The sequence below is a fragment of the Cygnus olor genome, chromosome 1, assembly GCF_009769625.2.
Source record: "Cygnus olor isolate bCygOlo1 chromosome 1, bCygOlo1.pri.v2, whole genome shotgun sequence".
Taxonomy (NCBI): Eukaryota; Metazoa; Chordata; class Aves; order Anseriformes; family Anatidae; genus Cygnus; species Cygnus olor.
The window spans coordinates 54,512,564-54,536,783 of record NC_049169.1 but is presented as its reverse complement, the minus strand read 5'-3'; the positions used below and the strand labels follow the sequence as shown (position 1 = coordinate 54,536,783).

Below are 24,220 nucleotides of genomic sequence, written 5' to 3'. Positions count from 1 at the left end.
AACACAAGCCAGGAGAGCAGAAGTGAAATACACTTTGAAGAGTGCTGCTCTTACTTTGGGGCTGGAGAGTCCCAAGGAAAGTCAGTCTAGAAATATGACTGCACAGGATGGGAGGGGAGCTCCTCACAGCTCTATCTCCAGAGCCAAACCAATCATCCACTGCTTTTTGTGAATCCAGAAAACAATAATTTCCCATATTGTTTGTTCAGATTTCCCATCATGCAACAGATATTTAGGACCTACCTGCATTATCGCTTTGAGAGCATGGCCAGATACCCATATTTGCATAATGAGTAGTTCAGCACAGGATTTACTCCCAGCCTCACACACAGCCTCTCCCAGAGCCAGGAAGGGCTGTGTTGAGTCAGTGTTCAAGCTTTGAGGTGGGCATACTGATCTCCTATGGGCCAATTCCAAAAACCTGCCCCCTCCGGCCCCAGCTCCAAACTACGTAAATTCTGTCAGCATATTTTTGGTTTTGAAACAGGATCATCCTTCCGGAGTTGGCTCATCTCATGTGGATTTCCAGTGACTCAAACTTTGTCTCTGAATTTGCAGGCAGCTGAAAACCCTCAATTAAACCCTCCACCTGAGATTTTACTGCAGAGTGTCATTGACATTTCTAGACACGCCCTCCTCATTTGCAGAAGCCATGTAGGTTTATTTCCACCAAACACGGGAGCACACGAACCTCGACTTACTCTGGGGACTTCTCAGAACAGAGGAGCCTTATGCTAGATAGGATATTTCCTCTGCCTTTGGTGGAATTACACCAAGAAAGGATTTAGCATTTCTGTTACTTTCTTTGCACATGTAATGCATCTTTCCAGGGTGCTGTTGCAGCAGTTAGCAAAACCACAGCGTGAACTTGCTGTCACTTGTTGTCATTTTCCCTCCAATTCTTCTTATAGCAATTACATTTCCTCTTCAAGTCTTATGAAGCACAGCCCTTGTGGCCTTTATCCTGCCCTCTTTCTCTGTGGTTGAAAGGCCTGGCTTTCTAAACTGGATTGCTCTGACAGTCATACTTCAGGTCTTGGCTCTCTGCGTTTCGACAAACCTCTTAGCTTTGGCTCGAACTCATTCTTCTGGGGCTGGATCTCCACAGACAACTCCTTAGAGTTATGCTTTAATCTATGACTTCTCCATCCTTCACAGCAATATCTTCAAACACCTGTGTAAGGGCATTACCTGTTATGGCTCATAAGGAGGGAAGAAGGCTCCACCACCCGGATACATTCCCAGCATTTTCTAGGAGTCCTGCACTGACATGGTCCCTGAGGGGAAGAGCATCGTCTGACCCTGGCACTCTGAGTGGTCTTTACAGAGCAACCTGGTAAAAACATTTTGTGTATTCAGCAAATTGTAGACAGCTTCTGGCTCTGCTGGAGACTAGGGAGGTGGCATTAAAGAAGGCCTGCTTTCACTTCTTGTGTCAGTGCTCCACTTGGGTCTTCCTGCTTGAAGTCTAGCTTTCTCTGTGTCACCACTTCAGCTACTTGGACACTGGTGTTGCTCCTGGACTAGAGAAACCTTCAGGCTCTTCTGAACTCTCACGTTTGCATCCACATTGCAACACTTAGGCCTCCTGGAAGTGCCCTGTTCTTACGTATGTGAGCTTTGGAAGACAAGTTGGATATTCCAGAATAAACAAGAAAAATAATGGGCAAGTAAGTCATCATCTCCAGCACCAGTCAGATTTTATTAGATATTGTAGAAACAGGGATCAAGCCTTAGGCTGAACAAGGCCAGGATTCAGCTTAATCAAAGTACAACTCAGTACAAAGTTCAGGCCTGGGACTGAACAGGACTCCTTGTGTCGGGGCTTTGCATCAGTGGTCTCCTTCTGGCTCTGTCAGATACTTTGTCTGACTCCATGTCAGACACTTGTAGTCTCGCCGCTCAGCTGGCTGAGATGGATAGCTCAGTCACAAGCCATCTGGGACCTTTCCTGTCATAGTGCTGGTTGGGAGGCAGAGACAAGCTCAGCAGATCTTTAGTCTGTGGACTTGTGCCTTAAGGATTAAGAAAGCTTTTTTGTGTTTGATGTTCTAGCTAAGAGGTTCAAGGACTGGAGGCCAGTTCCATACCCAGTCCTCCCACTCCTCCCCTTTTCAGTCGTCTGATCACAGCAAACAATTTCCTGCAAGAACAGAGCTCAGTGATGTGAAACCTGACCCCCCCCCCTCAGGATTCAGCCCCATGCTTAAAGTATGACCCTGCTGAGGGCATCTTGTTGCCCTCAGCTTCTCTGCTTGTCTCCTAGAGAGAAGGTGTTGAGTGTCTTAGTCGTTTGTTGCTTGTGGAGACTTTGGAAGTACCAGGCAGTGTCACAATTTGCATTTCAGAAATGCACAACAGGTATCCAGCTCCCAGCCCTGCCTCACTCAGGGTAAGCCGAGGGAGAGAACTGAACACACAAAGCCTGTGAGGGTCATGTGTTGCTGAGGGGAAAGAGGGCAAGGGAGCACATCGGACGAGAATTCGGATTCCCAGTCATACCCTCAGCAGTGAAAACATGTAAGAGATCACGGACTACAGAACTCCTTGGGGGCAGGTGAAGGGATCCGAATGAGGCATTGTTTTTCGTTTCAAGGCCACGTATAGAAGCTGAAGGGAAAATAGGTTTCATCACTGAGAAGGGCTCAGTGATGAAGGGAAACAGAATTAGAACAGCTTTGAAGGGTGCTGAGAGGAAGAGGAAAAAAAAAAAAAAGCCCATTATTTTGAAATGGTTTATTGTCCTTATGCTGAATCTGTTTGGGAAGGGCTTCATGTTTCAAAGGCTTATTCAGATGCTAGCAGGGACATCTCCCCTTTGAAATACTGAGAACCACTACATTGAGGATGGAGCTGCTGGGCACCTGTGTGCAAGAGAAAGGGATTTACAAGGAGACAAGCTTGTGTGGAGAGTGGCAAGGGCTGTGCACTGAGGGGAAGGCTGTTTGGGTAGGTACTTGGGTAGGTACAAGCTGGGGTACTTCCTGAAAAATAATTCCACCTTTTGGTGGAATGACTTTTTGGCTTCTGTAGGGACAATAGCAAGAACTTGGGATTTTTGTTTCATTTCTGAGAAACTGGTGGAGTGAGCTGTGGTTGTTTTTGTATTTGACATGGAAAATCCACCTAGGCTGGAGGACAAGTAAAATAAGAGCAATTATAAAATGTCTGGTCTCAGAAGAATCAGAAGAATAGAAATTGAGCAAAGAAGTACTGTTTTGACAGACTATTTAGAGTCCTTCTCAAAGTCATTAGTTTTTGTAAACTCCAATTTCAAGAGCTCATTCATTTCAGCAAAGTGCCATCTCCCTTTATGGTGTAAATGATAGAAATAAATAAAATGCCCCAAGAACACTGACGTGTCCTCCAAGAGTTGAAGACCGTAAATGACAGTGCATGATTTTTCCGATAGTAAATGAGCAAGAAGAGGATAAAGCAACCAAAATAATCCTCTGTTTCCCATCTTCTGTTTAACACAAAGGAGAGGGAAAGAAAAAGTCCAATTTTCATCAAACCCTTTGTAGGTAAGTTCTACATGACTTGCTAAAGGTCCCAAACCCTGCCAAAAGAGCCAAAATTAGGATTTGTGTTTCCCGAATTTCCGTTCAGAGCTCTAAATTCTGCAGGGAAACAACAGGGAGTGAGTTCCCAAAAACAAGCTCAGCCAATCCTGGCTTTTCCTGAAATCCCATCTCCATATGCAGACTGGTGGTAGCTCTAGTTCCTGTGTTCACCTTCCCCTCCTCTCTCTTCTTTCCCCCCTGCCATATATCCTTGCTCACACTGACATCGCCTGTCCCTCCTTCTCTTTTGCTACTAGGTGGGCTCCTTCTTCATGATTAACCTGTGCCTGGTGGTCATCGCCACGCAGTTCTCAGAGACCAAGCAGCGGGAGCACCAGCTGATGCAGGAGCAGCGGGCCCGGTACCTCTCCTCCAGTACTGTCGCCAGCTACATGGAGCCGGGAGACTGCTACGAGGAGATCTTCCAATATGTCTGCCACATCGTGCGCAAAGCCAAACGCCGCACCCTTGGGTTGTACAACAGCATACAGAGCCGGCGCCAGGGCCACGTGGAGCCAAGCGATGCCAAGCTAGGGATGAACAGGAAAAGCCAGAGGCACTACAGTAAGGATTGTATGGGTAAATCTGGAGATGTCGGTAGTGGAAACATGAGCATAACTGGGAGCATCTCCATGTGCTAGCTTGCCAAAGGATCTTTGCCTACAAAGCACAGAGTTAGAATTAACATTGGCCATTGAGCGTGGAGCTATGGCCAGTGCGCCAGACCAGTAAGGTGGAGGTAATCAGCATAAGTGGGAATGGAAATTGGGGTGACTAACAGGCAACGCAGATCTGAAAACAAATTGTGACAACATTAAAGACACTGACCGAGTCTTGGAAAGGACTCCAGGTCTGGTATAGCAGGGGAGTGATGGCAGTTTGGGGGAGAGACGTATTAGGGAAATATGAGGCAGTGGGACTAAGGATTGGGCTGGGTGATACAGCTGGTCCCCTAGAGCTCTCTCTCCTCCCAAACTGAGTTGCTATGGGACCTCAGGAGAGAAGCAAAAGGGAGTAGAACTGCAGTAAGGTGTCCCCTGAGCCAAGAGAAAGAGCAACACTGAAGAAGTCAGTTTGACGTGCAAGGGCAATGGAGACAATTTCTCTTGATGGGAACACATCCTGTTGTGTAAAATTAGACATGAGATACCATTTAAATTGGATTCCTGGCCTGAAAAGTGAATGTAAAAATGGTATTATAGAGTTAGTATTAACTGCCTGATGATGCCTTTCGTAAGAAATGCTCTCAGTTAACAAGCAAAAAGACAGATTTTCCTTCAGCTAGTCTTGCATACTCAGTCTTTCATTTTCTTTACTTGCTGAGAAGATTTCTGCAGTTCTCATGCACTGTGTTAATTAATTGATTCATTCCCACAAGTGTCCATTTGATCTTCCAGGTGCGACTGGAGATTTGGGGAACTTGGTTTTCTCACTGAAGTCAGCAGATCATTCTGATTCAGAGTGCATGGACTATCAGGAAGAACTGTTCTTGTGCTACCTCTTCTGTCTTCTAGAGATGCTTTGCTACTGTAGCATCTCTAATTTAGAGAGTTCAGCTCAGTGTCTGGGTTCTTGGACCCCACTTGTGTCTGTTCAGGCCAAAGGCAGCCCTCATGATCATTTTTCCCTCAGTTCCCACTTAATACAAGTGACTGAGTCTCAAGCTATGATTTCTGCATCAGACAAAACAGTTCTTCCTCTGATGGACATGAACCCCCGCTGAGCCTAATCACTGGCAGATGAACAGTACCATGCCTTCTGGTGACACAGCCAGTCAGTATAAAGCACCCAACGGCAATGGCTTTTATTGCTGCCCTTGAGATGATTTGCCAGTGTTTAATCATCCTTACAGCTAAAAAGCCCTGTTACACTGTCTAAAAACCCGAAAGCCAAACAGGTGCCCAGCTTGAATGCCTTTTCTGGAGGAAACAACACTTCCTCTTTTAAGCACAATCATTTCTCTCCCCAGGGCTTTGCCAACAGCACAACTCTCTTGACTGCCCTCCTCAGGGCTTGGTCCAGCCCATTGCTGTGACAACAACCTCTGATCCCACCAACTGTCCCCGATGCCACAGGGGGGAACATGACGCATCCCGAAGACTCTCTGTCCTGGGCAGCGCTGATTCAGACCAGGAGGACGGAGGAGCCAGTGAAGAGGAGGGAGAGGGCAGCAGAGGGGACCAGGGTGCCTCAGCACCGGAGAAGGAGGAGGAGGAGGTGGAAGAAGGTGGACGGCTGAAGCTCTGCAGTGACATGTGGCGGGAAGTGAGGGTCAAGCTTCGAGGTATTGTGGACAGCAAGTACTTCAACCGTGGGATCATGATCGCAATCCTCGTGAACACCATCAGCATGGGCATTGAGCACCACGAGCAGGTAAGACGTGCAGGGTGGGCGGTGGGGAATGGAGAGTTGTGCTCAGGGATATGGCCTGGCTAAGCAGCAGGTGCAACCCGCTGGAGGCAGAGATTGAGCAATTTGGACCCCAGGCCATAGCACAGATGGTCCCAGCATGGCTTTGAGAAAGCCTCAGGATGTTGCAGGGTCATTTTTTCCCTATCCCTGCACTTAATCACTTTTTCTGCCTCCATGTATTTTCCACTCAATTCCCTTCAGTCCCTCTTTTTCCTCATCCCTTCTCACTTTTGTAGCTCTGTTTTTCTTTTCTACCGTCTTCTCTCTCCATCTGCTTCTCTCTCCTTCACCCTTGCCTCTTCCATCTTCCTCATCTCTCTCTCATTTCTCTCTTCATTAGCTTACTGAATCCTTAGTCTATTTGGTTAATTTAATGTGCCCTCTGGGAATGTCACAGGCACTTCACCAGCATCTCAGTTCAAATCCATCAGCTTGCTAGCCTTTCCAGCTTAATTAAGAGATGCCTGAGCACAGTCTATCTGCACAAGAAGGCTAGGAAAGATACCACCTCCCACCTCCAGTCATTTTAGCACCATCCAGTCAAGATGGCTTGAGCCTTTCCTTTGCCCTCACAGCAAGAAGTGATAGATATAGGTCAAGGCATAGACAGAAGGTGTGGGCACAAGTTTGCCTTTCGTGCCAATAGTTTTCAGGCAGCTCTGAGTCAGCAGTGCACTTTATCCTAATGACAGACTTGTGAGATGGAGAAGGATTGTGTGCCCTTATTTTACAGCTGGGAAACAGAGGCTATGTCTACTCTGTTCTGTGCAGAGCAGTCTTGAGAGGGTATTAAATATGTCCATGACCTTGCATCTGCATTGCTGGCTGGTAGCTCTGTTGCACTTCGGGTTAAAGGAGTCTATGATGTACATCTATGCTTCAAATCCACACCACCAGTCTGAATGTGGCCATGATTCACCCCACATATCTGTCAAGATCACAAAAATAAGAGATTGGTCCACAGCTGAGATGCTGATTGCATCAGGGAGCTTTAGAGCCAAGTCAAATTCTGGCCCTGAATACAGTCTCAGGTAGCAATGAGACAAGGTAGTGAGACTGGTTTAAGCAGGCACTCAGACTTGCCCTGTGCTGTAACAGGATAGAGATATCCTGAAACCCAGAGCATCTTAATTTCCCTGTTTGAGGCAACACAGTGGCTGAGCCAGTATTTGAAGCCCCAGATGTCTGGATCCCACCCATACACCAAGCATTAGACCATTTTTCAAAATCCAGCTGATTTCTGATAAGAGGATGGGGAACCTTAATTTGATCCCAGAATGCAAAACTGCTCTGTATGCTTCAGTACCAGAAAAATACTGGCAGGAGCTCAGAGAAGAGGAGAATGAAGAAGAGGCTGGAGGGGTTGACTCATGAAAACAGATAAAAAAGAGCGATGTATTTATCACGTAGCAGAAAGATGACTAAGGGTTGAAGCCCAGGACAATGTGAAAACTGCCCACTGATGCTTTAAAGATGCAAGCACCAAGCAGGGAGAGTCATTGTTCATTTTGGGTTATTGGAGACTGCGTGAATTAAGAGTTTAACAGAAGAGTATTTGAGCTGGAGGTAGCGAATTCACTCTCTGGCTATTGTGTATGCGAATTTAAGCCCTTCTGGGCTGCCTCTGCTGTGTTTGTACAGCCCTCAGCAGAGCAGGATCTGCCTGCAGCCTCAGGGTTTCTAGTAGCAGGTTATTAATGACATATCCTTAAAGTTATGCTACCACTTTTTATCCATAAGTACCTAGGAAAAGCTCACGGCCCTGTGGCCTGTTTCTACTAGAAAAAAAGATGTCGACCGCATTGATCATAACTGAAAAATGTCGTGCAGCCTGTCTATTTAAAATGTGTGTGCTGAGTCCTGTTTACCTGGTACAAGAAAATAAAAAATAAATAAAAAAGTAGTTCATAACATTAATTCCAAGCATTTTTTGGTCTGCAGTTAACTCAAAACCACAGAGGCATGTGTGTGCACTTCCCTTTGGTTTTTGATTTTTTCTCAAGCCCTGCTATTGGTATATCTCAGACTGGTGCTTCACTGTCTCCTTTACTCTCCTTCCTCTCTCTTTTTCCTGATACTTTTCCATCTAGAAACACAAATTTTCATAGAAAAATGTCTAGGAAACCCCTCTGCTCCCAGAGATCTATGATTTGCGGGATGACACCATCTTATGACTGAAGTAGTTTCTGTTGTTTCAGCTACTTCATCATGTGAATCTCTTCCAGTTGAGAGCTAATGGGAATGGAGACCCCTTGAGCTTTGATTTTCTGGTGCATGAGAGATCACAATCCCAGCCTCTCACTGGGACATATCTGTCTCGGCAGGAATGTGTATGAAGGCATTGCAGGTTTGAGTGGTCCTGTGAACAGCTCACAGCACATCCATCAGCTCTGTGCTGCTCCACTTCCTCAGGGACTATACGGATGAGGTGTCCCACAGACCAATGCACCCACCAACCACCAGGGTAATGGGGGAGAGAGGCTGCAGGAGCTGGGCACAAGGCTTAGGCTGAGAAACAGAGAAATCCTGAGGGCAGAGCCAGTGTGCAAGTCTAGCCTTCAATTCCTGAGCCTTGACCAGTGGAAAGAAAAATGTAAATTTAAATGATCTGTGTGTTGAGTGAGGGGAGGTTGGACCAGATGGCCTCCAGAGGTCTTTTGCAACCTCAGTCATTCTGTGATTCTGTTACAATTCACATTTTTAACATTCACAATGTTTTCTGTTTGTTTTCCTGCCAGGAAACTTAACCTCAGCAATTCAAACCATTCTACCTGCATCCAAATCACCTTAAATTTTGTCTCATCCATCAAGTTCTTTCTCCTGTCCTGCTTGTGTGGCCAAGGCACCTTCCCACCTCCTTATACATTTCTTGTGAGGGAAATCAACTCATTTTGGGACAAACTGTCTGCTATGAGTCATGTTTAATCCTTAAGCTTATCACAAGTTATCACTTGCAAATAGATAAGTTCATACAAATCCATCATTGCATTATACCATGCAATACCCTCAGTATTAGGTCTTCAGATATTGCTGGGACATTGCACAAGCTGAAATCCATCATTTCAAGATTTGTCCTGCTTGAAATAGTTTCTGCAGTTTTTCAGATCTGCTTCTGCTTGGAAGTGCTTATTTTTAAAATCCAGTGTAGAAAATCGAGATATTAAATGCTTGTGGCTGTCCAGAAGGATCATTTAAATAAGCTTATTTTTTTGGTATTCGCAGAGGATCTGGTGCTGTTTGCTTTTTTCCCTTAATCAGCATGAGGATAAAAGGCTGGTCCCAGCTGAATGTCCCAGGCTGCCTTTCTCATGCATTTCTTTAAATGGTCTGTTGGACTTGCACATCTTTGCCATTAGTAGCCAGCAAGACAAATACAGAGTAACTTGGTTTCTCTCCTGTAGGATCTACTTTCAGTATTTCTTTGTGCGTCAGATCAATACTTTATGAGGTGTGGATCAAGAGATGATCACGTTTCCCAACTAGACCAGTCCTGTGAATTGGCACCTTCATATCCTTTAGCCTGCATGATTTCCCTTTATACCAGCATTTATTGGATCCACTAGTTCATATTTTACAGTTATTGCTTCTCTTTTTGCTATTTGCTGCTTGTCAGAAACATTCAGCAAGTGTCCAAGCCAGCTCATCATACTGACATTTAGTAAATGATGGAACAGTCTCCCCAGGGTGGTGGATGAAACGACATCACTTAAGTCTTGTAAAACTAGGGAATAACAAAACATTATGAAATCCTGCATCGGTTGTGGTGAGTAGAGAAAGTAAAAGCTGGCTGGTATGTTTCATGGCTGATTTCCGTGACTTTTCTGATTATTGTCAAGTAACTTTGAAATGATGTATAAAAATGGACAGACTGGAGAGGCATCTGTATGGAATTTTTCTGTCATGTTTTCAAGGGTAGTGGCGTGCAGGTAGAATTTGGTAGGGCTGGTCTACATAGATTACATCAATCACTCTTCAGTTTCTAGACAGTTGCCAATTTAGTCCTGGTTAGAAGAAACTCCTCCTGCAGTGGCTTCATGGTGGTCTGCATATTCCTAACTTTTCTGATAGTGTAGGAGTTTCTGGCTGCTGTCAGATAATGAGCTAATTACATTTTCAGTCTAATCTCAGATAAGAATTCTAATGTTAATTAGTAAGAAACTGAAAAGGGGAAAAAAAGAAGGCTGAGCCGCTGCTCTCTGCTGCCCCAGTTCTAGTTTTTGATCACTCATCTGGAGTCCTGAAGACTTGAATCATGCAAATACTCCCAGTGTTTGATCCATACTGATAGGGATGAAGGATTTAGCACCATGGAGAGCTGAATTAGGTAGCTGCGTGGATTTGGAAAGAGGCAGAACAGGCAAACCAACTGGTTAAAACACTGGCTCTGGGCATGCTTTACCCCCTGGGCTCTCTCCCCTTCAGGCCACCCTCTTCACCCCAATCCTTATCTCCCAGAGTTGTGTTTAAGTTTCTCTCCCAGTGTGATGGCTAAACCAATCTATTCTGGCTTGGCAATATGAACGGACTTAACTTTTGGGGAGATTTCTGGTGGTCCCTGGTTTTGCTTAGACCAAAATAGCCTTGAGTTGAGGCCTTTCCTTGTGGAGACTTCAACTTTATGGTATCTAGATAAACACAGGTGGTCTGGTTGGAGGAATAACCATTTTACAGTGAATGCTCAGGTACTGTATGTAGGAACCTGGGCATCTGTTACAACTCTGAGGTGACACATGCGTTGTGTTGTGAATCCTGTGTACCGGCAGGAAGAAAAGGGGAGAAGCCCTTTTCCCCCATTCACTTGCTCTCTTCATCAAGTTCACATTTCTCTGGCCTGAGTCTCCTACACCAGCCATGTTCACTGTCAATCTTGGACCCCTCCAGCTGGCTCTCCCCTCTGTTTCTCTTCTTTTTCCTGTGTGCATTCCTCCTGTCTTGTTCTTCCCTCCCCAGCTAGCAGTTTTCTCTTACTCAGTATTTAAAGATCTCTCCTTCTCTACTTCTTTTGGGTGCCAGTGAGTTCATTTTGCTATTTTTTTGTGCTTTTTTTTTGTTTTGTTTTGTTTCTTTTTGCTACTTTTCTCTCTGCTCATGTCTCCTTTCTTTCCCTACCCAGTCCTTCCTGCCCCTCTCTCTAGGAAGGATGCTTTGCTGGGTCTGATTGATGGCCCATTAGAAAAAGATTAACGGGTGGAGGCTTGACTAGAGAAACAGATGTCAGGGAGGGAAGAAGAGACAGGGGAACAGGTGACCTTTTCCATAAGTGAGATGCAAGCATGGCTTTTCAAACATCAATTGCTCCCTATGACAGCACAAGAGAGAAAGCATGGACAGCAGAGGATAATCCACCATCATAGCCTGTTGCTTTTTTTACATTGCTCATTCTCACTGACATAATCATTTGATTCAAGCTGAAATTGGCATCTCTGTTTAGCATATGGACCTCATGTTTCCGGCGGGTGTCATTAGCGCCGGGCTCTCAGTGAAGTGATCTTCATTTCTCCCTTCCTGTGTGCACTTGCTCATTCTTTCTCTCTCTTCACTCTAATCTCCCCATCCTTCATTTTCAGGATGGTTTTGTTATTCAAATGTAATTATGGATATAAATTGAGCCATCTCCACTTTTTTTGATTTTCAAGAAATGGACTACTTCAATAAAAACCTGCACCGAGGAGTGCAAGAAATTAGCAAAAGACATGGGAAGTTACAATATGAACAGCGAGAGGAGCAGTTTCCAGTCCATTTATTCATCTTGGAGGAGGACAGCCGGATTTGGACCCCAGAAAAGGGGTTAAAGCAGTTTCCAGCTTTAGGGGGAGGTTCAGACCTAGAACCAGAAGGTGATGCTTAAGAGAGTGACAGGGTATCCAGGCATAGCTCACAGCAGTGTGAAGGAAGAGGGGAATCTTTGGCCACCTTTTTAGCATGGGTAAGCGAACAGTGAGAGTACTACTGCCCGCTAGCACAGAGCCTGGGTCAGACTCACCTTGAAGGCTTGGAGCTGAGGCTCAGAGGCACAGTAAGTTAATATCAAATAGATAACCTTGTCCGATGTGTGACATACCTGCCCCAAGGTAAATGTGGAAAATTGGGCCAGAGGAGCCCTGAGGAAGTGCCTTGGATCTGCTGTGCCCTGTCCCTTGGGTTGGGAAGGTGACATACCTTCATCTGAACAGGTTCCTACCCGCTGCTGCTTGGGAAGGTGATGACCAGCAATGTGCTGCAGCCGGATGAATCACTGTAACAGTCTCGTGTGGTCTGAAGGTCGTGGGTTGTGCAGCCTGGCCTCAGGATGCAGCCCACTATACTGGGAGGAGGTTTTTCTCTCACTTAGGGAAAATTTGATACCTGGCCATTGCATGATGGTCTCCATGGGCTGTACATGTGTGTGTCTGAGTATGTGTAAGCATGGGCAATCTTGCACACATCTTGCCCCTCATGCATCTGGCCTTATTGGAGACCTCAGCCCTTGCTGTTTGGCCTGCTGCACTCCCAGTCCCTGGGGTGAGAGGTGCTTTGTCCATCCCGAATTCAGCACAGGGAATGCCTCTGTTTCACACAGGGGGGCAGCAAGAACCTGACATCCCTCATCAATGACATCAGTGCAGCCTCTGTCTCCCTCTGAAGCAACATTTCATCATTCCTGAGGAAACAGTCTAGACCCTTTGCTAACCTTGTCAGAGAAGTTTCCAAGGCTGCACGCAGTGAAAAAAAAGTCATTAATTCAGAAAACAAAAGGAGGAGTAATTTAATTTGCTCAGTCTTGTTCCACTGATGGAGTCATTAAAACACTTTCTCTCTTATGCACAAACACATCGGTCTCTGCTGGAGGAGGCTGTTTCACAGGGGCTGAAAGATGTGTCAGAGATTCAATAGAAGAAAGCGCCTGGGGCAGGGTCAGGTTGCCTTTTTTTTTCTTTTTTTTTCCTTTTTCCTTTTTTTCATTTTCCTCTACACAGTCATCTTGTGTCATCCCTGGAGATTTTCACCTTGTACATCTGTCTTTCTCCTCTTGCTCTCTCTCTTTTCCTCACCTTGTCCTGTTCTTCCTGTCCCATACAGGGAGGTGTTAGCAGTGTGCCCCTCCTCACAGTTGTGTTATTCATCCAATTTGATATTTACGTAGGTAATTATTGAAACCACTTATAGGACAGAGACATGAGAAAAGAGTGCCGGAGCAAGACCAGGAAAACTAATGCACATCAAGGATTTATTGGGGGGTGGGGGAAGAGAAAATGAGGAAGGAAGGGGAAAAAACAGTGGAAAAGTAACAAAAAAGTACAGTGAGGTTTAGAGGAAAATGGGGAACTGTTTTCTGACATTCAAATGTTTTGCGAATTTCAAAAACAAATTGTGCCAGGTATGCCAAAACCTCAGAGGAAAATCTTGAGATCACAGATCAGCCACTTTTGCCTTGCTTCAGAAGTACTCAAATTCTTTGCACGAAGTGAAACAGCCTTTAGCCAGGGGGCCAGTGAATTTGGGAGATGCTTGGTCAGCCTCATGTGGGTGAATGTCTTTGGAGCTCCCTGCCATACAAGATTTTGTTAGAGATGTAATCTATGATGAAGGTAGTAAATGTGGAAAGGAATTGGAGTGCAAAGGTGGCTGTATCCTGTCCCATTCAAATCTCACCCATGGTCCTTCACAGTTCCCTACAAAGCCTGTCCCCTGGGAATGGTGGCACTTTATTTCTGTTCTGTTCTTTCAGTTCTGACTCTGAATTTGCCTTCTCTCCAGCCAGAGGAACTGACCAACATCTTGGAGATAAGCAACGTTGTCTTTACAAGCATGTTTGCCCTAGAGATGATCCTGAAACTCGCTGCTTTTGGTCTCTTTGATTACCTCCGCAACCCCTACAACATCTTTGACAGCATCATCGTCATCATCAGGTGACAAGGGCCTTGGGGATCAACTGAAATATACATAGTAAAAAGCACCATAAAGCTTGCATGTTTTCATATGCCTTTTTCAAAAGGATTTAGCAGCTTTAACAACAACAACAACAAAAAAAGAGTTGAGCTGATGCACAAGGCAAAGGATTGAGTAACTGAGATGTAATTTCTCAGCATTTTTGGTAACCCCGGGCAAACCAAGTAGCATTTCTGCCCCTCTCTTCTCTCCTCTGTAGAACAGAGGCCATCACAATTGTCTTGCAAGTCCACAACAAAGATTAGCTGTGAAATATTTTTTGAAATGCACAGATGAAGGATGCTGCAGAGGTTTAATGTGTGCTAGAAGAACTTGAATTGCTAGGGCTTAATGCTGCAATCCTTTCCTCATTCCTGCAACATGCAGTGCCATGTTCATGAAGGGAGAAAGGCAGCTTTCTACACATAAGTATAAACCTGTAGCATATACCTCTAATTACATATTGTTCAAGAAGATTTTCTCTCTGACCCCTCTGTACATGCTGCCCATGCGGAGGTGATAACTTGGATTAGCATAGTTATTCTGTCTCTGCTTGTTCACCTCTCTTTTTATATTGTCCCTTGCACTCCCTGTGCCTCTCTGGGTCATAGCATCTGGGAGATCATCGGCCAGTCGGATGGAGGCCTCTCTGTGCTGAGGACTTTCCGCCTCCTGCGGGTGCTGAAGCTGGTGCGTTTCATGCCCGCACTGCGCCGCCAGCTCGTGGTGCTGATGAAGACTATGGACAATGTGGCCACCTTCTGCATGCTCCTTATGCTCTTCATCTTCATCTTCAGGTGAGGAGTCAGTTGCCTCACAGAGTTCTGGATTCGTATTGACAGCAACTTCAGTGCACAAGCACATGGCTCATCTTGTCTGTTGCTCTGGGCTTAGGCAGCACTGACAGACATTTATTCAGGCAAAGGGGCTGAGGATCCTGCTGCCCTAAATCTGGTTCAGTAGCTGAAGATTTGTCCTGGACGGGGTGGAGAAATGCTGCCACCAAATGCATGCACTGAGCATAATGCCCCATTGCAAGACAGGTGGCATTGCTTGGCAATCAGCAGTGGCTGCAGGAAGAGTTCAACCTAGGAAGTGACTGACAGAAGGGTTGCAGGAAGCACCCAAGAAAATTTGTCAGTGTACTTTGTGGATGCACTGGTCGGACAGGCTGGAGGCAATATGTGATGGGAAATGATGTTTTGTGGTGAGCTATTGGTTTGTTACACATAAATCCTTCATGGATAGGTCCCAGTGGTCTGGCTGCGTTGTTCTCTAGCACCTGTGTGCTACGTTGGATTGCTGGGGGGAATCACTCTGAGAAGCTCACAGTAATGGCAGAGAGATTTAAATGTAGCACTAATTCCTCTTCCTGTGCCAACAGCATCCTGGGAATGCACATCTTTGGTTGCAAGTTCAGCCTCAGGACGGACACAGGAGATACAGTTCCTGACCGGAAGAATTTCGACTCCCTGCTGTGGGCCATCGTCACCGTCTTCCAGGTGAGCCAGCTTTGCTCTCCATGGCTAGGGCTGTAATCTGTAAGTTCGTGCCCTGTGCTCCCACCAATACAGGACAAGGTAAAGTGAGGGTCAGGAGGTGTTTTTTTCTCATTGTGGAGAATTGCACTCTTCTGATGGCATAAAATGCTCCAGCATTTGATGTCAAAGGAGGAAGACTGATTGTGCATTGTACCGTGGTGACCAGTATTTCTCAGACAGAGGGACTCCTTCCTTCCTTCCTAGGAGACAGTTTGTAAAGGTCACTTCTGTTGTGGCAATGTCTGTGTTTAACACTGTCACCCGAGCACGTGGCTGCCCTCATGTTTGTTTCTTCTCGCTCAGTTAGCATTATTGGGGCAGTACCACAGCTGGACAGTAACAATGGCCAGTAGGTGTGTGGTTATGGAGAAATAAAAAGGCCTGGTGTGTCCTGAAGTGTACCCTTTCACAGTCCTTTTCTGGGAATCCCTTCCATGTTCTTTGTTCATGTTTATATCGCTTCTTCTGCTGGTTGCAGATCCTAACCCAAGAGGACTGGAATGTTGTGCTCTATAATGGCATGGCCTCCACCTCACCATGGGCATCCCTTTACTTTGTGGCTCTCATGACATTTGGCAATTATGTGCTCTTCAATCTGCTGGTGGCCATCCTTGTGGAGGGATTCCAGGCTGAGGTAAGTTGTCACCAAAGCTTCTTCCATGGAGAAGAGGAAGAGGTGCTAAAAATGGTTTGAAACATTTGGAGGGTACCGGGGTGGAGGACTCCCAAAGTATCACGCTTTTGTCATTTCCCTTCTTAAGTTCAGGGTGGGTATCCCTGAAAAATAGATGACAGTGTTAATTTTTGCAATGAAAGAGACAAGCCCTCTAGAAGGGAGTTCATAATTTCCATCCCATGCAACACCTGGTAAGGTGAGTCTTTTCCACCTCCTGAAACAAAAACACAGTATTTCAGCCATCCCAGGTCACACTGGACTCCCCAGTGCTCATGCTGATGCATAGCTACCAAGGAGGATTTTACAGTTGTTCCAACAATGAAATACAAGAAAAAATGGTCTTTTCTGTTTATGAGTTCCCAGCTTCTTAATTTGTATGTTCCAGGGTGATGCCAACCGGTCATACTCGGAGGAAGATCAGAGTTCATCAAACATAGAGGAGTTGGATCAGTTCCAAGAGGTCCAGGAAGGCTCAGGTATGATAGCTCAAACTGCCTCATTTGCTTGCATCCTATTGCTGTTTAGTGAGAACTTCGAAAGCAGATTCAGCAGAAACTTCACTCCCATCTCCAAGGCAGAATTTACTGGGTTTAATTTTGAACTTTATGCTATTTTGTGGTGTTATTGGTGGAAACCTGGTGCTATTGGAATGCGATAGCTTAGGAGAGCAGTTCCCGAATGACCCGAAAAACAGCAAATAGTAGTGAGAAGATGACACCATCTCTGCTCAGCTTCAGGGGCACCATTTCAAGGAACACTGTGTTCAAATCTGGGAACCACATTTGGAGAGGGGATACCAACACATTAAAAAGGACTCAGACAAATCTGGAAGCCCTGCCTCATGGTGAGAAGCTAATGAAGCTTAGAGAAGCTGGAGAAGTAACTTGATCACACACTCTGTAAGTGCCGACCATAAGGATAGATTTCTGATGGTAGATGGCTCTTTAATTGAGCAGAAAAAAGCATAATGAGATTGTAAAGGTTGGAAGCTGAAGCTAGACAAACTCAGACTGAAAAAAGCCACATATTTTTAAGGAAGGATAATTAACTGTTGGAACAGTCTGCCTACAAACTACCGGTTAAGGTCTCCACCCCTTGAAGTCTTTCCTTGAAGACTGCAAGTCTTTCTACAAAAGATGTTATACCTCAGACAGGACTTGGTGGCAGGGGGAAGCAAGAGTAGCCTGCTCTGCAAGGGATGGTGAGCTGGGAGCTGAGGAGGGCATTCAGGGAGGCAGGGCGGGGACTGCACCGACAAAGGTACAGTACTTGCACGAGATGAGCAGGGCAAGTCTGCTGATGGTAGCCAGGGACTAACAGTGGTTCAGTGACTGCCAGGCAAGTCCGCAGTGATGAGGCAGGTCCAAGGTCAAGCCAAGAAGTTCATTCAGCAAGAAAAGGTCAGGATCCACAATGTGCAAGGACAGGCACAAACATACTCACAGCATAACCCAGGCAAGGACTACAGATGTGGGGCTGAGCTTAAATGCAGCTCCCGTGGCAAGAAGTAGTCTCCAGACCTGGCTTGTCACAGCCCTTTCTCACAACTTAGCTGTTTTCACAGCAGTCTGATCCTGGGTTACAATGCTGTGCTACATCAGAGCTCACTTTGAATGTAGGCAGCCAACGCACCAGGAGGACAGGCGCGGAAAAGGTTGCAGAGCCGTGATACTGAGTGTAGGCAAGGATATATGACCTTCATTATTCAGTAGGTCAAATAGAAATGATTATTCCAGTCCTTTCAGGTGTTAAAGGCCAGTACCCCATCCTTTCTACCCATCTTGACAAATGTCAATGGTTTTTCACAGAAGCTAACACAGCCCTCAAAGGTGCCCTGGATCTTCAAGGTCAGCAATCAGTCATTTGAAGAGGCCCAGTGTAGGACAGACTGGGATGAAGAGTTTGATCACAGGAATTTAAAGCAGAACTGAAAACACGGATGGCTGTGGGTCTCCCCACATCTTACTCTCTTGCTTAGTGTCTCAGCCTAACAGCTTTAAATAGCCAGTGTCTGCCTGTCTGACAGTTGGCGGTATCTGTTCAGACCTGGAGACGCAGTTGTCTGCTCTTGGCATACAGAAGCACACTCTCCTCCCCTTGCTGACGGGGTTCAGCCTCTTGCTCTGCCTATCTGCCTGACCAGCATTCTGCTCATCCTTCTGGCCTCAAGGAGAGCTGCTGTCATTTTTGGGGATGGAGGAGAACAAAGTCTTTCTAGCTTGCATCACTTTTGCTAGAGCACCCTAAAAGAGAAGTAATCAATGCTGACCACAGAGCTAACACACTGCCAGCTGCTGCTAATATGCTAAGCAGCTTAGACATTGAAACAGTCACTGGATGGGGAGGAACCAACTTTATTTGTTTCTCTTTTTTTCCTCTTTTTTTTTTCTTTCTTTTTTTTTTTTTCCCAGATCCCAAGCTGTGTGCAATTCCTGTGACACCAAATGGACACTTGGACCCGTCCTTGCCCTCCTCCAACCCACCAGTGGCTGCTGGGGGGGTCACCAACTCCTCGCGCAACTCCCTGCAGCCTGACCAGATCCGTGTTGCTGTTGGCTCCCGGAAGAGCAGCGTGATGTCCCTGGGGAGAATGACCTATGACCAGCGGTCCTTGGTGAGTGAGCGAGCAGAAACGTGTGATACCCTTCTTTTGAAATCCAAGGACTCCGTTGCCTTTCTGTCATCAGCAGGGAGATTGCTATGGAGGATTGCATTGCTGCTGTAGACTTCTAACACAAACACATTGCCTGCCCTTAGGAAGCCAGGACAGTTCACATTATTTACCTATATTTCTAGGTTATTTACCTATATTTCAAGGTTATTGATCAATATTCCATTAAGTGTAGGATTCAGCTCTTATATTCTGCTGGTAGGAGAAGGGGAACGCCAAGAGGACAGGGTCTTCCTCTTAGAGTGAAGTATGTTTTGTCCTCTTGCCCTTCCCTGTTTTCCTAGAGCACCATGTACAAAAACGATGCCCCGAGTGAGTTGAGAGCATAGGAAAGTCTGGGTGCTGTCAGAACTGCCAAGTCCTATAACAGATGGCTTTCCTGTGAGCTTTTTTTTACAATGAGGAGAGAAATCTTGACTTGGAGCTCCTCACAGAAGATCCTGCTGCCCCTTAGCACTGTGCAGCCAACATATCTCAGACCTGTCCACCTTGTAACACCAGCCTCTGGGCTGTCTGCACACTGACACACACAGGTTTTGAGGGGGATGCATCGATGCTAGAAGTATTCATGCCCCTGTTATTTTTAAACAGGGAGAGCTGGCAGCCATGTGCTACGTGATAAGTTGCTGATGCAGTTGGACTAGACCATAACCAACAAGCCTGTTTGTCTCATTTCTTCCTTTTACGAAGACTGTATTCAAAGATGGTGTGTCAGATTATCCATCTCCCTGTACCTTGTATTATCTTTTACCCCAGGGCAGTGTCAAATGCTGCCAATCAGATTTTTGGGAAGCTTTATTCTTGCTCTGTGCTGGTAAGTAACAACATCAGGCACCTGGCCTTTGGCTTTATTGTTTACCTTCCCTGTAAGTACCTTGCACACAGATGGTGCTATAAAGCGATCTCAGCCAACACCATCACTAGCTCATTATCAATTTGTCGTTAGATTTACAGCGATTACCTCTACCTTCCCAACACGCACCTTTGTCAAGGGTTAAAAAAAGTCCACCTGGGGAAGTCTGCAGCCTGAAACAGGGCGGCATGCTCCCTCCCTGTGCCCCTCAGTGGCTGAGTCCCTGTCCTGCTCTCTTACAGTCCAGCTCTCGCAGTTCCCACTACGGGGCCTGGGGCCGCAGTGGGGCCTGGGGGAGCCGTCGCTCCAGCTGGAACAGCCTGGCCCGAGGACACAGCTTGAAGCACAAACCTCCCTCTGCCGAGCACGAGTCCCTCCTGTCTGGGGAGAGGCACAGGGCAGGAGATGGGGAGCCAGATGGGGCAGGGAGGAGGGTATTTCATCACCGCCGGACGCTCTCCCTGGACAACAAAGGCTCCTGTGACCTGCTGGAGTTGGCCTCTGTCCCATCCAGCCACAGAGGGACCCGTAAGCTCGGGACAGTATCAGGGGCCAGCGAGCATCAGGACTGCAATGGCAAAATGCCCAGTATTGCCAAGGAGATCTTCCCAAAGATGAACAACCGCAAGGAGCGGGGGGAGGATGATGAAGAGATCGATTATGTGAGTACTTGGTGCAAGGAACCTGGGGTTGTACTACGGTGCTGTGGGAAACCCCAGCTCCATCCTCAAGTGCTTTAAGTACAAGCTGGAGGACATCACTGAATGTAGGCAGGATCTTCTGGGCACAGATAAGCACACACCATATCATCAGGCTGCCCATAAAGTAGTTGTGCAGGTGGGTGGTGGGAGGAAGGCAGAGGTGATGGACATGCATGGCCATTTGGAGGCTGTTACTTCAGATCAGTGCAGCCAGTGATCTCTACAGGTTAGGATAGGTGAGTCTTTGTGAGAAGCAAGAGCTTTGCCTTAGGAACATCAGCAGACCAGAGCAGGCAGCAGAGGAACAAGAGAGAAGGCAAGTGGATTTTGCTGTGCCAAACTTGGAGACTGCAATGCCCAGTTTGTGAGCAGATCAAAGGGTGGAAAAAGTGGAGGGAGGGTCAACAGAAATTTAAGCAGACCTACATGCTGTATGAAAATGAATCACCTCCAATCCCGAGTGTCAACAGAAGGCCATCTTGTCCTGGCTTCTCATTCAGCTGAAATAAAAAGGGAACACTACCCAAGTAACAGAGGCATTCCAACAGCTCTGAGAAGACATCATGGACAACATCCTTCTCTAGATAGGATACTAGGAGTATTATTTCTAACAATGTGAAAAGAAAGAAATTAGAAGCTGAGAGGTAAACAGGCCATGGCAAAGTATTGCCTACCTCCTCTTCTGTGTTCTTTGGGTCCATCTCCTCTTTCAGGTGGTTAAGAAAGGCAGGTAGTGCACCTGGGAAAGAACAGGTAGTGGTGTTTTGGGATCATATGAGACAGGAAAAGTACCTTTGTCAGGCAAATGGGAAGTTAACCAGTGACACTCGCTTCTGCTGCATCTCTCCAGAGCCTGTGCTTTCGCATCCGGAAGATGATGGAAGTCTATAAGCCAGACTGGTGTGAGCTCCGGGAAGACTGGTCCATATATCTCTTTTCTCCTCAAAACAGGTTTGTGCAGTTTTTGCCATGAGAGGGTTGAGGAGGGGGGACAGATTCTGTTGCCATGCCAGCAGCTTTCCCTGAGCTGGATGTTAGGTTGCAACTTTAAACTTACCAGTTGGGAAGGTGTTTTTTCTCCTCCATCTCTCCTTCTACAGTCAAACAATGTTTCTCTTCCTTGATTCTGGAGATGAAAAGGAGGATATGAATCCTAAATGGCTATTGTGATTTCTCCTCCCTTTGGAGCATTCCATTTTTCTTCTGTGTAATCATAAATATTTATAGCCAAGTGAGGTAGGGAATACTGACATTAACTCAAAAAGGAGAAGGAATGTATTATTAATGACTCCATAACAATGGTATTTCCTCCCCTGGTACCAGAACAGCCTCTCCATTCCATTTTCAGTCCCAGTGCCAACTTATCAGCAGTCATATCACACCTTTTAGGGCAAAGTTAAAATTCTCCATGCCTGAAAAACAAAACAACAACACGCAAACGTTTTGAGATATATTCTTCCTGCTAAAGGACTCTTCCCACCGGGCCAAAATGCTCGTGTAACCCACACAGCAGTATTCTCACCAGTGGGTATTGCCCCTTGAAGTGAAAGGCCTTTTGTCACAGCCCATGGAGGACAGCTCTTTGCTTTGTGTGACACCTGTGCTAATGGGCAGTGTCCTTCTGAGCAGGCAGAGGTGTGTTCCCCATGACAGCCAGCCTGCCTGCCTGTCCTCAGCTTTCAGCATGTGGCCTCTTTGCACTGGTGTGAGTTTGGGAGGGAAACTGAAACTGAACCTTTCCTTTACAGGGCAAGAGAGGAGCACAGAGTCGTAGTGGTTAGACCGCTCTGGCACTGGGGTGATGGATTAAAGTTCAGTTCCTTGCTCTGCCCCAGGCTCCCAGTGTGGGCTATGCCAAAATACTGCCATGGCAAGAGACATCAGTATTAGCAATAGGAAAGTCGCCACATCAGAGCTCAGTTTTGGCCAGATCACTCAGTTTTCTGTGCTCCTAGCTCCTAAACTCTCTCTGCCCAAGACACAGATGCCTACTGGAACTTTCTTGCAGGTTTCGTCTACTCTGCCAAACCATCATTGCTCACAAGCTCTTTGACTATGTTGTGCTGGCCTTCATCTTCCTGAACTGCATCACCATTGCCCTGGAGAGACCGCAGATTGAACACAGAAGCACGGTGAGCACCATTCCCTCCCACCTACTTTTTAACACAACGTTTGACAGAGGTGCACAAGTCTTCCTGGCACCAAAATGGCTTCTGGACAAAACCTACCATTAAACACTAACTCCCGTTCATCTACTCAAATGTCCATGTATTAGCAATTCACATCATACATGCTTCTCCTGTGGGGTCTTGCAATGCAGCAATCCTCTTTGTAATAGGCTCATCCTAGTTCCCTCCCTAACCATGGTAAGAGCCCCCATGGTTAAGAGATTGTTTGACAGAAGGGTGGGGACTCAGAAATAAAAAACAAAAGCGACTTACATGTGCAGCAAAGCCTCTGTAGGAATGGTATGCTATCATTCATGTACACTGCTTTTGAGCAATATAGGAGGTGGCTCAGACTGGTTTGTCAAAGGGAAGAGAGACTGCGCTGGCAAGTGAAATGTTTTTTTTTTTGTATCTCTGCCTTAACTGACCCCCAGCTCTACTGCACTTAAACACAATTCCAGGTCAGTGCTCAGAAACCCTTTAGGAAGGAGTCCCAGGGTAGTGCAATAGATCAGGAGACTGAGCAGCACTGGCAGACTGGGGCAGTGAGCACCTTGAAACCAGATTCATAGGATGCATTGCAAATCCCACCCACTGTGCTTTTGGAGAGCTTTGTGGGATCTATCCTGGCTGTGGCACAGGGCAGAGCTACGGTGTGCAAGCTGAAAGCTGTCTGGCACCAACCTCTGCCAGGGGCACCTCTCATTCCTCCCACCTTCAGACCCCTTGCAGGAAAGTAAAAGATATCAAGGTCATCAGAGAGGCCTCACAGAGTAACAAGAAAAAGTCAAGATGCATTTAAGGCCTTTCTCTGTTTTGCTGTTGTTGTCTTATGCTTGTTTGTTTTCTTTTATTTTGTTGGTTTTATTTTGTTTGTTTTCTAGGAGAGAATCTTTCTTACTGTGTCCAACTACATTTTCACAGCAATTTTCGTAGCTGAGATGACGCTGAAGGTAAGTTAATGGAGCTGAACAGCTCAGAGTCTTTTCCCAGTGTCAGGAACAACACGGTTCATGTTTGCTCAGCACCCTTCTAAAATCTCTGCATCTTTTCAGTGTGCCAGTCCTTCCCCCTACCTTGATAAAGGCACATACTGCCTGGGGTGTTTCCCTTCTGAACATGCATGGAGGGGATGCTTATCCTGGGTTTTAAAACCAAAGGGATCTTGATGTCTGGGAGGAATAGCTGGCCTCCAGGTATGCATTTTGTAATAATGTCAAATGTCCATTCCCTTTCTCCTGGAGCAAGAGTGGGGAAAATTACAGTGATGTTAACGAATTGTTCTTAGCCGAGATAATTATTCAACAGGTGTCTTTGCAACAATAGGAAAATCTTGTTAATCCTCTCGTGTTGAGGAAAGAGTCTCAAAGCTGTGTAAAGAGAGTCTCTAAACTGGATGCCTGAAGCTAAACCTCCTAAAATTTGTTTCTAAATTACTGCCATGATTTTTAGAGTGTTCAGTTCTCCCTCAGGGCCAGTGATGTTTGTAGCACATGCTGGTGTTGAGAACTGCTGTGAATGAAACCACTCCCTTAGGAGCCAGAGTATGGGTTTTGGTGCCCCATTTTATCTGCTAAAACCAAGGTGATGTCTGGACTGGGACCCTTGCCCCAGATCTGTGGTATGGTAGGGAAAAGTTTTCTAAATGTTCCCATGGCCTGTTGCTCAGGGAGGCAGAGGAGAGGTGAGAAGGCAAACGTAGTGAAATGCTACTCCAGAGCACGGTT

At 46.2% G+C, this 24,220-nt stretch overlaps 1 protein-coding gene across 8 annotated transcripts in view; it reads left to right on the top strand.

The window, feature by feature from the left end:
• The window catches only part of CACNA1I (calcium voltage-gated channel subunit alpha1 I), a 149,539-nt gene that overhangs the window by 100,740 nt on the left and 24,579 nt on the right, over nt 1-24,220 (top strand). For 7 of the 8 annotated variants that reach the window (XM_040559040.1, XM_040559051.1, XM_040559019.1 and 4 more), the window contains 12 exons: nt 3,821-4,127; nt 5,533-5,936; nt 13,713-13,864; nt 14,495-14,680; nt 15,268-15,385; nt 15,903-16,058; nt 16,486-16,576; nt 18,512-18,714; nt 19,867-20,286; nt 21,176-21,276; nt 22,334-22,457; nt 23,378-23,446. In XM_040559040.1, the coding sequence (XP_040414974.1) occupies nt 3,821-4,127; nt 5,533-5,936; nt 13,713-13,864; nt 14,495-14,680; nt 15,268-15,385; nt 15,903-16,058; nt 16,486-16,576; nt 18,512-18,714; nt 19,867-20,286; nt 21,176-21,276; nt 22,334-22,457; nt 23,378-23,446 (2,331 nt within the window). Of the gene's footprint in view, nt 1-1,207; nt 1,337-3,820; nt 4,128-5,532; nt 5,937-13,712; nt 13,865-14,494; nt 14,681-15,267; nt 15,386-15,902; nt 16,059-16,485; nt 16,577-18,511; nt 18,715-19,866; nt 20,287-21,175; nt 21,277-22,333; nt 22,458-23,377; nt 23,447-24,220 lie in introns of those variants that run through there. The other variant, XM_040559061.1, reaches the window with a different exon arrangement.